This window comes from Salmo trutta, chromosome 18 (assembly GCF_901001165.1).
Source record: "Salmo trutta chromosome 18, fSalTru1.1, whole genome shotgun sequence".
Lineage (NCBI taxonomy): Eukaryota > Metazoa > Chordata > Actinopteri > Salmoniformes > Salmonidae > Salmo > Salmo trutta.
In genome coordinates, this window is record NC_042974.1 from 16,749,563 (window position 1) to 16,764,468 (window position 14,906).

General features: G+C 49.6%; 1 protein-coding gene across 4 annotated transcripts in view; it reads left to right on the top strand.

Moving 5' to 3' along the window:
* LOC115152881 (protein tweety homolog 2-like) overlaps nucleotides 1–4,474 on the top strand; it is a 97,501-nt gene extending 93,027 nt beyond the window's left edge. The window contains exons 12-15 of one of the 4 annotated variants that reach the window (XM_029697778.1): nucleotides 920–1,120; nucleotides 1,337–1,415; nucleotides 2,905–2,931; nucleotides 3,574–4,474. In XM_029697778.1, coding sequence (XP_029553638.1) covers nucleotides 920–1,120; nucleotides 1,337–1,415; nucleotides 2,905–2,931; nucleotides 3,574–3,654 — 388 coding nt within the window. In that variant the 3' untranslated portion in view covers nucleotides 3,655–4,474. Of the gene's footprint in view, nucleotides 1–919; nucleotides 1,121–1,336; nucleotides 1,416–2,904; nucleotides 3,287–3,573 lie in introns of those variants that run through there. The other 3 variants (XM_029697779.1, XM_029697780.1, XM_029697776.1) reach the window with 3 other exon arrangements.
* The last annotated feature ends 10,432 nt before the right edge of the window (nucleotides 4,475–14,906 follow it).

The following is a 14,906-nucleotide window of genomic DNA, read 5'->3' on the forward strand; positions in this document are numbered from 1 at the left end:
AAAGAAGGCCAGTTTTATTGCTCTTTAATCAGAACAACAGTTTTCAGCAGTGCTAACATAATTGCAAAAGGGTTTTCTAATTGTCAATTAGCCTTTTAAAATTTGAAACTTGGATTAGCTAACACAACGTGCCATTGGAACACAGGAGTGATTGTTGCTGATAATGGGCCTATGTAGATATTCCATAAAAAAGCAGCCGTTTCCAGCTACAATAGTAATTTACAACATTAACAATGTCTACACTGTATTTCTGATCAATTTTCTGTTATTTTAATGGATGAAAAATGTGCTTTTCTTTCAAAAACAAGGACATTTCTAAGTGACCCCAAACTTTTGAACGGTAGTGTGTATATATATATATATATATATATATATATATACATACAGTGCATTTGGAAAGTATTCAGACCCCTTGACTTTTTTCACATAAAAAAAATACATCAGAAATATCACATTTCAAATCATATCCAATTGTATTAGTCTGCAGTATTTACATAAGTATTCAGACCCTTTACTCAATACTTTGTTGAAGCACCTTTGGCAGCGATTACAGCCTCGAGTCTTCTTGTGTATGATGCTACAAGCTTGGCACAGCTGTATTTTGGGAGTTTCTCCCATTCTTCTCTGCAGATCCTCTCAAGCTCTGTCAGGCTGGATGGGGTCACTGCACAGCTATTTTCAGGTCTCTACAGCGATGTTAGATCGGGTTTAAGTCCAGGCTCTGGCTGGGCCACTCAAGGACATTCTGAGACTTGTCCCGAAACCACTCCTCTTTATCTTGACTGTGTGCTTAGGGCCATATATATACATATAGAACCAGAGTGTGTACAGTACATCCGTTGTGTTTTTACTGTATGTACACCTTACAAGTCACTAAATCATCTATGTTGCTCGACTCCACCCTTTTTCTTCTCTCCAGGGAGCGTGATTATGACGATATTGACGAGGGTGACCCGTTTAACCCTCAGGCCAGACGCGTGACAACCCACAACTCCAACCATACCACCAACATGCACAGCTTCTGCAGCTACAGCAGCAGTGTGGGCAGCCAGAGCAGCCTTCACCAGCCTGCCGCCCAGGCTGCCCAGGCTGTGTCCAACGCACCTGTCTCAGAGTACATGTGAGTCCAGCCCTGGCCTGGTTTTGACTGTATGGTAATGCTATACGTATGAACATACTGAAGCTAAAATAAAGCTAACTGTAAACTGTAAGAATCATGCTCGCTAAGAAGGCATACTGGCCCAGAGTGATATGTTATTGGCTAGATTTTTGGTGATTGGGAATGTTTGTTTAGCAGACGCTTTATCTCTCTCTCCCTCTCTTTCTCCCTCCTCAGGAACCAGTCAGTGTTGTTCGGGGGAAACCCGCGGTATGAGAACGTTCCTCTGATCGGGAGAGGCTCTCCGCCCCCTTCGGTGCGTTGGGTCCCAGAGGCCAAGACCTAGAAATCTTCAAATAATATTTTTGCAGGAAACTCCTTGCGAATGATTTTGCCGAAGATGGTTGGGGTCAATTCCAATGAGGAGAATTGAAATTGAAATTTCAGTATGCTTCCTGAATTGACTAAATTGAAATTGAATTGACCCCAACCCGGATGCCACTCTCCCACATACTATCAAGTCAATCAGCATTGTAATACTGATCTTTCTCTCATCACCAGGATTTCTGTTCTGTTATTTAATTCTGATTCAGTGACCCGCTAGGACTTCTTCCTGCGTCTATTTTCTGTTTGTAGTGTCAACTCTGGTAAAGAGTTCCCCCATATGATGCTCTCTACATGATGCCTTCCTTAACTTGCTCAAGTCAATTTTACTTTTAGGTCGTTTAAATGGTTGTTTTAGTTGGTTTGTGAGAAACCAACTACCAAGATGGAGTCTCAGATCCGCCAGAACTATCACCACGATTGCGAAGCTGCCATTAACCGGACTATCAACATGGAGATGTTTGCCTCCTACACCTACACTTCATTATATGACGTCCACATGATAACATATTTCCACTTAGGATTTTGATCATGATCATCAGTTTGATCACATATCAAATTAAATCAAAGTTTGATTAGGGACGTATCAGAGAGAACTCCGCTAACGTTGTACCTTTATCTGTCTGTCTAATATAGGTGTAGATTGTGACTCTTTACAGAGGGAATAGGACAGTGAGAGAGAAGTTTAACATAGGTATACTGTAGTGTACATGTTCATGCATTTAAGATGAGATGGAAGCGTGTTATTTAGACCAATGCCCAGGGGAAGATCTCACAGGTGTCAGTCCCTAGTTGGTCACTTTACTTCTCTCTAAAGGTCAGTCTCTCTCTCTCTCTCTCTCTCTCTCTCTCTCTGGTCCTCATGATAAATTCACCTCCCTTTGGGGCCTCGTAATGGCAGCTATTTAGATCAATTACCCTCTCCTGTCTCCTTTCAAAGGCCTGCTGTGCCTAATGGAATTTCATGAAAAGACATCTTATGGGTATCTGAGCCTGTTTAAATCTACTGTAGCTGCCTGCCATCCTTCCTATGGGATGATGTATTTGTAGTTGACTGAATGTAAGGTTTATTACCTTAGACTAATGCTGAGTCCCAAATGGCACCCATATGGCTCCTGTCAAAAGCAGTGGACTATATAGGGAATAGGGTGCCATTTGGGATGCAGCATTGAGTGTTATACCGTATCTACCTCGGTGTTTTCCCCTGCCCTATCTCTCTACTACCAGTCTCTAGCCAAGAAGCTGTGATGATCTCACTGGTAATGTCATGTGGTGTTCTCTGGACATACCTACCTTCTACGGGGCGTGGCACTCTACCTTTTCAGCTAACAGCTTCTTTATATTGTTTATTCGTTTGTTCGTTGTTTATATGTTTGTTTGTATTTCATTTCTTTCTTCTTTTTTTTAATCAACTTTTGGAGGTATACACTCAGCAATTTAGAAACGGAGTAAGTTGTTTTCTGCTCCTCTTTGGACCTCTCTGTTGTCTGAAGGATAAGATAGACTCCCAGTTGCTTTTCCCCCTGCCTTCGTTTCAAATCATAAAATGTTTATTCATCTCCATTTTCATTTTGGTACTGCATTTTCTATTTCACATCTGGCATGGCTTTGAACTATCAACCTTACTGTTCAGGACATCATCATCATCATGACATCATTATCATCACCGTCATCATTCCAGTTGTATGTTTGACCCAGTCAGGTCTGTCTTCCCCCGCTGTTGGGATTGTGGTGGTGTAACCTATCCTCACGTCTCCTCCCTGGGTTGGGACATTCAGAGACAGATCAGCAGTCCTATGTGTGCATGGCGTAAACCTTCCCGGTATTCCCCCTGTTTCACCTACTGTCTGAGAAGGCTTGGTCCAAAAGGAGGGGCCTACAGTGTTGTCTGACTCCCAGTCCCCTCAACTGATGTGTTAGAATGCTTGCATTAGGCACCCTATTGTCTTCCCTACCTCCCCTTTCTTTCTGTCTAGCTGGCTAAATACTGTTCTGAAAGCGTCCTGTGTTCTTCTATACTGTTGTCATTCACTATACGTTACCTGGTGTTGTCTCTAATTGTGCGTCCTGTGACATTCTGTTTCCCACAGTACTCCCCCAGCATGAGGGCTACATACCTGTCCATGACTGAGGACCAGATCAGACACTTTGGGAATGATTTCCAGGCATAGAGCTGCTCCTCCCTCCCTCCTCCTCTTTAATCTCTGCCATCTCCAAGAGGGTTCTCAAACAGGCAAACACACATACACACACAACTACTCCAGCAGTGTGGGACTTTGTGGCTGCTGCACGGACCCACTTCTCGTCCAACTCACTGGACTGGACCAAGGCCTGATATGAGGAAAGGTGTCACACACACAGTTGTCCCATCCCAAACCCCAGAGCCCAGTGTCTATGTCTTAGTCACCATGACTCCAGCCCATAGAATTAGAATGATTCTATTATGTGATTCTATTCATTCTATTTCAGGTCTCCCTTGCTGTCTCCAGAGAATGCTGCAATGCAAAGCCCTACTATTCCACTTCCACATCGCATGTTGTGTCCACTGTCTGAAGGTGTAGTCTAAAGAAATTCTGCCGAAGTTCTCTTGGAAATAACACTTAACCTTTCTAATAGCTTTAGATTGAAATATTTTGGTTTGTCTGCAGCATTTGTTTTAGGCAAGACTTTTGAAAATGTAAGGTAGAGAAATTATATTTTTTTTATATTCATTTAATTTGACCTATAACATCAAACTTACAACAGGTCCTTAGGCCACCAATTCAGTATGTGAGTCCTTATATTTCCCAGCTCTTTGTGTAGTAGTGTTGAAAAAAAAATGTTAAAATGGAAATTGTCATAATAATGTTTCTTTTAAAAACACTAGCTTGAGTCATTCACTCTGTCGAGACAATAGCAACTTTTACAGGAAATTGCTTTTATAATGATCTATTGTTTAGATACTAATGATTTGATTAGTCTATTTTGAAATTAAACTTCTTATAACACATATGTTAAGAATGGAAGCATGTTTTTGTGCCTATAACCACTCCCTATTCACCTAAACAGATGTTTTATAATAGCTACTGTAGGTCTATGACTGTTAAGTCAAAAGGAGGGACCATACTATGACTGTTGATACCTGATACTCCAACCCATTTGTATTTGATGAAATTGGCCAAGAACAAGTACATCAGAAATGGCATTCACACTCTTAGAACTGGAAAGTGTCTACTGTCAAAGGGTCCTCCCTTTTCCTCCACTGCTACAAACGACACATACTGTATATGCCGTAATAGTAGTTATATGTTTCCACATACACCTCAGACCTAAACCTTGTGAAGCACAAACCTAACCCTGACTGTATGGTAGGGCCTGGGATAGTGACCCTACACTATGCCCTCCCAACACTATGCCCTCCCAGCACTACACTATGCCCTCCCAACACTATGCCCTCCCAGCACTACACTATGCCCTCCCAACACTATGCCCTCCCAGCACTACACTATGCCCTCCCAACACTACACTATGCCCTCCCAGCACTACACTATGCCCTCCCAGCACTACACTATGCCCTCCCAGCACTACACTATGCCCTCCCAGCACTACACTATGCCCTTCCAACACTACACTATGCCCTCCCAACACTATGCCCTCCCAACACTACACTATGCCCTCCCAGCACTACACTATGGCCTCCCAGCACTACACTATGCCCTCCCAACACTACACTATGCCCTCCCAACACTACACTATGCCCTCCCAACACTACACTATGCCCTCCCAACACTACACTATGCCCTCCCAACACTATGCCCTCCCAACACTATGCCCTCCCAACACTATCCCCTCCCAACACTATCTCTTCCCTACACTATGCCCTCCCAACACTATCCCCTCCCAACACTATGCCCTCCCAACACTATCTCTTCCCTACACTATCCCCTCCCAACACTATCCCCTCCCAACACTATGCCCTCCCTACACTATGCCCTCCCAACACTATCCCCTCCCAACACTATGCCCTCCCAACACTATGCCCTCCCTACACTATGCCCTCCCTACACTACACTATCCCCTCCCAACACTATCCCCTCCCTACACTATGCCCTCCCAACAATATCCCCTCCCTACACTATGCCCTCCCTACACTATGCCCTCCCTACACTATGCCCTCCCTACACTACACTATCCCCTCCCAACACTATCCCCTCCCTACACTATCCCCTCCCAACAATATCCCCTCCCTACACTATGCCCTCCCTACACTATCCCCTCCCTACACTATGCCCTCCCTACACTATCCCCTCCCTACACTATGCCCTCCCTACACTATGCCCTCCCTACACTATGCCCTCCCTACACTATGCCCTCCCTACACTATGCCCTCCCAACACTATGCCCTCCCTACACTATGCCCTCCCTACACTATCCCCTCCCTACACTATCCCCTCCCTACACTATGCCCTCCCTACACTATGCCCTCCCTACACTATGCCCTCCCTACACTATGCCCTCCCTACACTATACCCTCCCTACACTATACCCTCCCTACACTATGCCCTCCCTACACTATCCCCTCCCTACACTATGCCCTCCCTACACTATGCCCTCCCAACACTATGCCCTCCCTACACTATGCCCTCCCTACACTATGCCCTCCCTACACTATGCCCTCCCTACACTATGCCCTCCCTACACTATCCCCTCCCTACACTATGCCCTCCCTACACTACACTATCCCCTCCCAACACTATCCCCTCCCTACACTATCCCCTCCCTACACTATGCCTCCCTACACTATGCCCTCCCAACAATATCCCTCCCTACACTATGCCCTCCCTACACTATGCCCTCCTACACTATCCCCTCCCTACACTATGCCCTCCCTACACTATGCCCTCCCTACACTACACTATCCCCTCCCAACACTATCCCCTCCCTACACTATCCCCTCCCAACAATATCCCCTCCCTACACTATGCCCTCCCTACACTATCCCCTCCCTACACTATGCCCTCCCTACACTATCCCCTCCCTACACTATCCCCTCCCTACACTATGCCCTCCCAACACTATGCCCTCCCTACACTATCCCCTCCCTACACTATGCCCTCCCTACACTATCCCCTCCTACACTATGCCCTCCCAACACTATGCCCTCCCTACACTATGCCCTCCCTACACTATGCCCTCCCTACACTACACTATCCCCTCCCAACACTATCCCCTCCCTACACTATCCCCTCCCAACAATATCCCCTCCCTACACTATGCCCTCCCTACACTATCCCCTCCCTACACTATCCCCTCCCTACACTATGCCCTCCCTACACTATCCCCTCCCTACACTACACTATCCCCTCCCAACACTATGCCCTCCCTACACTATCCCCTCCCTACACTATCCCCTCCCTACACTATGCCCTCCCTACACTATCCCCTCCCTACACTACACTATCCCCTCCCAACACTATGCCCTCCCTACACTATACCCTCCCTACACTATCCCCTCCCTACACTATCCCCTCCCTACACTATGCCCTCCCTACACTATCCCCTCCCTACACTATCCCCTCCCTACACTATGCCCTCCCTACACTATCCCCTCCCTACACTACACTATCCCCTCCCTACACTATCCCCTCCCTACACTACACTATCCCCTCCCACACTATCCCCTCCCTACACTATGCCCTCCCTACACTATCCCCTCCCTACACTACACTATCCCCTCCCTACACTATCCCCTCCCAACACTATCCCCTCCCAACAATATCCCCTCCCTACACTATGCCCTCCCTACACTATCCCCTCCCTACACTATCCCCTCCCTACACTATCCCCTCCCTACACTATGCCCTCCCTACACTATCCCCTCCCTACACTATGCCCTCCCTACACTATCCCCTCCCTACACTATACCCTCCCTACACTATACCCTCGCTACACTATCCCCTCCCTACACTATCCCCTCCCTACACTATACCCTCCCTACACTATACCCTCCCTACACTATACCCTCCCTACACTATGCCCTCCCTACACTATGCCCTCCCTACACTATCCCCTCCCTACACTATGCCCTCCCTACACTATCCCCTCCCTACACTATGCCCTCCCAACACTATGCCCTCCCTACACTATGCCCTCCCTACACTATGCCCTCCCTACACTATGCCCTCCCTACACTATCCCTCCTACACTATGCCCCTCCCTACACTATGCCCTCCCTACACTATCCCCTCCCTACACTATCCCCTCCCTACACTATCCCTCCCTACACTATGCCCTCCCTACACTATGCCCTCCCTACACTATCCCCTCCCTACACTATCCCCTCCCTACACTATCCCCTCCCTACACTATGCCCTCCCTACACTATGCCCTCCCTACACTATCCCCTCCCTACACTATGCCCTCCCTACACTATGCCCTCCCTACACTATGCCCTCCCTACACTATCCCTCCCTACACTATCCCCTCCCTACACTATGCCCTCCCTACACTATGCCCTCCCTACACTATGCCCTCCCTACACTATGCCCTCCCTACACTATACCCTCCCTACACTATACCCTCCCTACACTATGCCCTCCCTACACTATCCCCTCCCTACACTATGCCCTCCCTACACTATGCCCTCCCAACACTATGCCCTCCCTACACTATGCCCTCCCTACACTATGCCCTCCCTACACTATGCCCTCCCTCTACCTATCCCCTCCCTACACTATGCCCTCCCTACACTACACTATCCCCTCCCAACACTATCCCCTCCCTACACTATCCCCTCCCTACACTATGCCCTCCCTACACTATGCCCTCCCAACAATATCCCCTCCCTACACTATGCCCTCCCTACACTATGCCCTCCCTACACTATCCCCTCCCTACACTATGCCCTCCCTACACTATGCCCTCCCTACACTACACTATCCCCTCCCAACACTATCCCCTCCCTACACTATCCCCTCCCAACAATATCCCCTCCCTACACTATGCCCTCCCTACACTATCCCCTCCCTACACTATGCCCTCCCTACACTATCCCCTCCTACACTATCCCCTCCCTACACTATGCCCTCCCAACACTATGCCCTCCCTACACTATCCCCTCCCTACACTATGCCCTCCCTACACTATCCCCTCCCTACACTATGCCCTCCCTAACACTATGCCCTCCCTACACTATGCCCTCCCTACACTATGCCCTCCCTACACTACACTATCCCCTCCCAACACTATCCCCCTCCCTACACTATCCCCTCCCAACAATATCCCCTCCCTACACTATGCCCTCCCTACACTATCCCCTCCCTACACTATCCCCTCCCTACACTATGCCCTCCCTACACTATCCCCTCCCTACACTACACTATCCCCTCCCAACACTATGCCCTCCCTACACTATCCCCTCCCTACACTATCCCCTCCCTACACTATGCCCTCCCTACACTATCCCCTCCCTACACTACACTATCCCCTCCCAACACTATGCCCTCCCTACACTATACCCTCCCTACACTATCCCCTCCCTACACTATCCCCTCCCTACACTATGCCCTCCCTACACTATCCCCTCCCTACACTATCCCCTCCCTACACTATGCCCTCCCTACACTATCCCCTCCCTACACTACACTATCCCCTCCCTACACTATCCCCTCCCTACACTACACTATCCCCTCCCACACTATCCCCTCCCTACACTATGCCCTCCCTACACTATCCCCTCCCTACACTATCCCCTCCCTACACTATCCCCTCCCAACACTATCCCCTCCCAAACAATATCCCCTCCCTACACTATGCCCTCCCTACACTATCCCCTCCCTACACTATCCCCTCCCTACACTATCCCCTCCCTACACTATGCCCTCCCTACACTATCCCCTCCCTACACTATGCCCTCCCTACACTATCCCCTCCCTACACTATACCCTCCCTACACTATACCCTCGCTACACTATCCCCTCCCTACACTATCCCCTCCCTACACTATACCCTCCCTACACTATACCCTCCCTACACTATACCGAACCCTCCCTACACTATGCCCTCCCTACACTATATCCCTCCCTACACTATCCCCTCCCTACACTATGCCCTCCCTAACTAGCCCTCCACACTTGCCCTCCCTACACTAATGCCCTCCCACACTATGTGCCCTCCCTACACTATGCCCTCCCTACACTATGCCCCTCCCTACACTATGCCCTCCCTACACTATGCCCTCCCTACACTATGCCCTCCCTACACTATCCCCTCCCTACACTATGCCCTCCCTACACTATCCCTCCCTACACTATCCCCTCCCTACACTATCCCCTCCTACACTATCCCCTCCCTACACTATCCCCTCCCTACACTATCCCCTCCCTACACTATCCCCTCCCTACACTATCCCTCCCTACACTATCCCCTCCCTACACTATGCCCCTCCCTACACTATGCCCTCCCTACACTATCCCCTCCTACACTATGCCCTCCTACACTATCCCCTCCCTACACTATCCCCTCCCTACACTATTCCCTCCCAACACTATCCCCTCCCTACACTATCCCCTCCCTACACTATGCCCTCCCTACACTATTCCCTCCCAACACTATGCCCTCCCTACACTATGCCCTCCCAACACTATGACCTCCCTACACTATCCCCTCCCTACACTATACCCTCCCTACACTATGCCCTCCCTACACTATGCCCTCCCAACACTATGACCTCCCTACACTATCCCCCTCCCTACACTATCCCCTCCCTACACTATCCCCTCCCTACACTATGCCCTCCCTACACTATTCCCTCCCAACACTATGCCCTCCCTACACTATGCCCTCCCAACACTATGACCTCCCTACACTATCCCCTCCCTACACTATACCCTCCCTACACTATGCCCTCCCTACACTATGCCCTCCCAACACTATCCCCTCCCTACACTATCCCCTCCCTACACTATGCCCTCCCAACACTATCCCCTCCCTACACTATGCCCTCCCTACACTATGCCCTCCCTACACTATGCCCTCCCAACACTATGCCCTCCCTACACTATGCCCTCCCTACACTATCCCCTCCCTACACTATCCCCTCCCTACACTATCCCCTCCCTACACTATGCCCTCCCTACACTATGCCCTCCCAACACTATGCCCTCCCTACACTATGCCCTCCCTACACTATGCCCTCCCTACACTATCCCCTCCCTACACTATCCCCTCCCTACACTATGCCCTCCCTACACTATGCCCTCCCTACACTATCCCCTCCCTACACTATCCCCTCCCTACACTATGCCCTCCCTACACTATCCCCTCCCTACACTATCCCCTCCCTACACTATCCCCTCCCTACACTATGCCCTCCCTACACTATGCCCTCCCTACACTATCCCCTCCCTACACTATCCCCTCCCTACACTATCCCCTCCCAACACTATGCCCTCCCTACACTATCCCCTCCCTACACTATCCCCTCCCTACACTATGCCCTCCCTACACTATTCCCTCCCAACACTATGCCCTCCCTACACTATGCCCTCCCAACACTATGACCTCCCTACACTATCCCCTCCCTACACTATACCCTCCCTACACTATGCCCTCCCTACACTATGCCCTCCCAACACTATGACCTCCCTACACTATCCCCTCCCTACACTATCCCCCTCCCTACACTATCCCCTCCCTACACTATGCCCTCCCTACACTATTCCCTCCCAACACTATGCCCTCCCTACACTATGCCCTCCCAACACTATGACCTCCCTACACTATCCCCTCCCTACACTATACCCTCCCTACACTATGCCCTCCCTACACTATGCCCTCCCAACACTATCCCCTCCCTACACTATCCCCTCCCTACACTATGCCCTCCCAACACTATCCCTCCCTACACTATGCCCTCCCTACACTATGCCCTCCCTACACTATGCCCTCCCAACACTATGCCCTCCCTACACTATGCCCTCCCTACACTATCCCCTCCCTACACTATCCCCCTCCCTACACTATCCCCTCCCTACACTATGCCCTCCCTACACTATGCCCTCCAACACTATGCCCTCCCTACACTATGCCCTCCCTACACTATGCCCTCCCTACACTATCCCCTCCCTACACTATCCCCTCCCTACACTATGCCCTCCCTACACTATGCCCTCCCTACACTATCCCCCTCCCTACACTATCCCCTCCCTACACTATGCCCTCCCTACACTATCCCCTCCCTACACTATCCCCTCCCTACACTATCCCCTCCCTACACTATCCCCTCCCTACACTATGCCCTCCCTACACTATGCCCTCCCTACACTATCCCCTCCCTACACTATGCCCTCCCTACACTATGCCCTCCCAACACTATGCCCTCCCTACACTATCCCCTCCCTACACTATGCCCTCCCTACACTATGCCCTCCCTACACTATCCCCTCCCTACACTATGCCCTCCCTACACTATGCCCTCCCTACACTATCCCCTCCCTACACTATCCCCTCCCTACACTATGCCCTCCCTACACTATTCCCTCCCAACACTATGCCCTCCCTACACTATCCCCTCCCTACACTATCCCCTCCCTACACTATGCCCTCCCTACACTATTCCCTCCCAACACTATGCCCTCCCTACACTATGCCCTCCCAACACTATGACCTCCCTACACTATCCCCTCCCTACACTATACCCTCCCTACACTATGCCCTCCCTACACTATGCCCTCCCAACACTATGACCTCCCTACACTATCCCCTCCCTACACTATCCCCTCCCTACACTATCCCCTCCCTACACTATGCCCTCCCTACACTATTCCCTCCCAACACTATGCCCTCCCTACACTATGCCCTCCCAACACTATGACCTCCCTACACTATCCCCTCCCTACACTATACCCTCCCTACACTATGCCCTCCCTACACTATGCCCTCCCAACACTATCCCCTCCCTACACTATCCCCTCCCTACACTATGCCCTCCCAACACTATCCCCTCCCTACACTATGCCCTCCCTACACTATGCCCTCCCTACACTATGCCCTCCCAACACTATGCCCTCCCTACACTATGCCCTCCCTACACTATCCCCTCCTACACTATCCCCTCCCTACACTATCCCCTCCCTACACTATGCCCTCCCTACACTATGCCCTCCCAACACTATGCCCTCCCTACACTATGCCCTCCCTACACTATGCCCTCCCTACACTATCCCCTCCCTACACTATCCCCTCCCTACACTATGCCCTCCCTACACTATCCCCTCCCTACACTATCCCCTCCCTACACTATCCCCTCCCTACACTATGCCCTCCCTACACTATGCCCTCCCAACACTATCCCCTCCCTACACTATGCCCTCCCTACACTATCCCCTCCCTACACTATGCCCTCCCTACACTATCCCTCCCTACACTATGCCCTCCCTACACTATGCCCTCCCTACACTATGCCCTCCCTACACTATCCCCTCCCTACACTATTCCCTCCCTACACTATGCCCTCCCTACACTATGCCCTCCCTACACTATCCCCTCCCTACACTATTCCCTCCCTACACTATGCCCTCCCTACACTATGCCCTCCCTACACTATCCCCTCCCTACACTATTCCCTCCCTACACTATGCCCTCCCTACACTATGCCCTCCCTACACTATCCCCTCCCTACACTATCCCCTCCCTACACTATGCCCTCCCAACACTATCCCCTCCCTACACTATCCCCTCCCTACACTATGCCCTCCCTACACTATGCCCTCCCTACACTATCCCCTCCCTACACTATCCCCTCCCTACACTATCCCCTCCCTACACTATGCCCTCCCTACACTATCTCTTCCCTACACTATGCCCTCCCTACACTATACCCTCCCAACACTATACCCTCCCAACACTATATCTTCCCTACACTATGCCCTCCCTACACTATACCCTCCCAACTCTATCCCCTCCCTACACTATGCCCTCCCTACACTATACCCTCCCAACACTATCTCTTCCCTACACTATGCCCTCCCAACACTATCCCCTCCCAACACTATGCCCTCCCAACACTATCCCCTCCCAACACTATGCCCTCCCAACACTATGCCCTCCCTACACTACACTATGCCCTCCCAACACTATCCCCTCCCTACACTATCCCCTCCCAACACTATCCCCTCCCTACACTATGCCCTCCCAACACTATCCCCTCCCTACACTATCTCTTCCCTACACTATGCCCTCCCTACACTATGCCCTCCCAACAGTATGCCCTCCCAACACTATGCCCTCCCAACACTATGCCCTCCCTACACTATACCCTCCCAACACTATGCCCTCCCAACACTACACTATGCCCTCCCTACACTATGCCCTCCCAACACTATGCCCTACACTGAACTTCCACAGATACCCCTCTGTGTTGCGTGCTCTTCTCCATTCAGAAAGTCCTGCACAGTGTCTGACACAGGATTTTATGTTTTGAGCCATCATTTGAACAGATTAAGACATGTTACAAATATTATTTGTTCACATACAGCAACTGAAGCGCATATACACTGTAGTGTCTGTTTCAGACCAACTTGACTTCTGTATATAAATTATACGATAACAGATTGTCTAATTTTGGAGTATTCATATTTTCTTTTATGGTTGTCCCAATGTGCCACGGGTTGTGCGATATCTGTAGCTTGTTTTAAACCAATAAAGCCCTTTGGACCGAGTTGCTCTGCCACGATATCAGATATTTTTTCAGAGGCCATTGTTATATGATGGCATTCAGTTGTATGTATATTGTAATAATAACATATAAACTTGAGTTTTGGTCATGACTTGGAAATTGCTGGAAACTATCATGGTGGGAGAAATTGTGTACAGATAGCAGTTTTAACCTGACTAATGAAAGTTGTCTTCCATTTTGAGAAAACATTGTCATACTCTTAATGAACATTCCGTTTTCATCTATTGTCAGTTAATGTTTAATTCTGTAGGGTTTTGTTATGTTATTTTATGTTGGTTTATTTTTCAGTTTGAGTCCATGTGAAGTAGCACCGTCTACAACCATTGAGAGTGGTGATTGATTTGTATGTATCCTCAGATATGGGGTGTAATTGTAAGTTAATAAAATACTTTTGTGTAGCTTGTATTCTCATGTGTTTGGTGTATCTTCATTATGTTAATGCTTTGTGCACCTTTTTTTTTAAGTCCAAAAATTAAAGTGTGGCTGACGGTGACAACGCCTCCAACCACTGGGCCAACCCTGAGTTTGCATTACTAAGTGTAAGTGAAAGACCACAAGCCTTGGGTACATGTTATGACGACTTGGTTAACCACACAGGTGTGGGCTTCAATTAAACGTAATTGTATGGTTACACCAATGACTACTGGTTCAGCCGAGCTCCTGTGCAGAGCAGCCGTTGGTCCACTGAGGCCAGTGTGGGCGGTCACA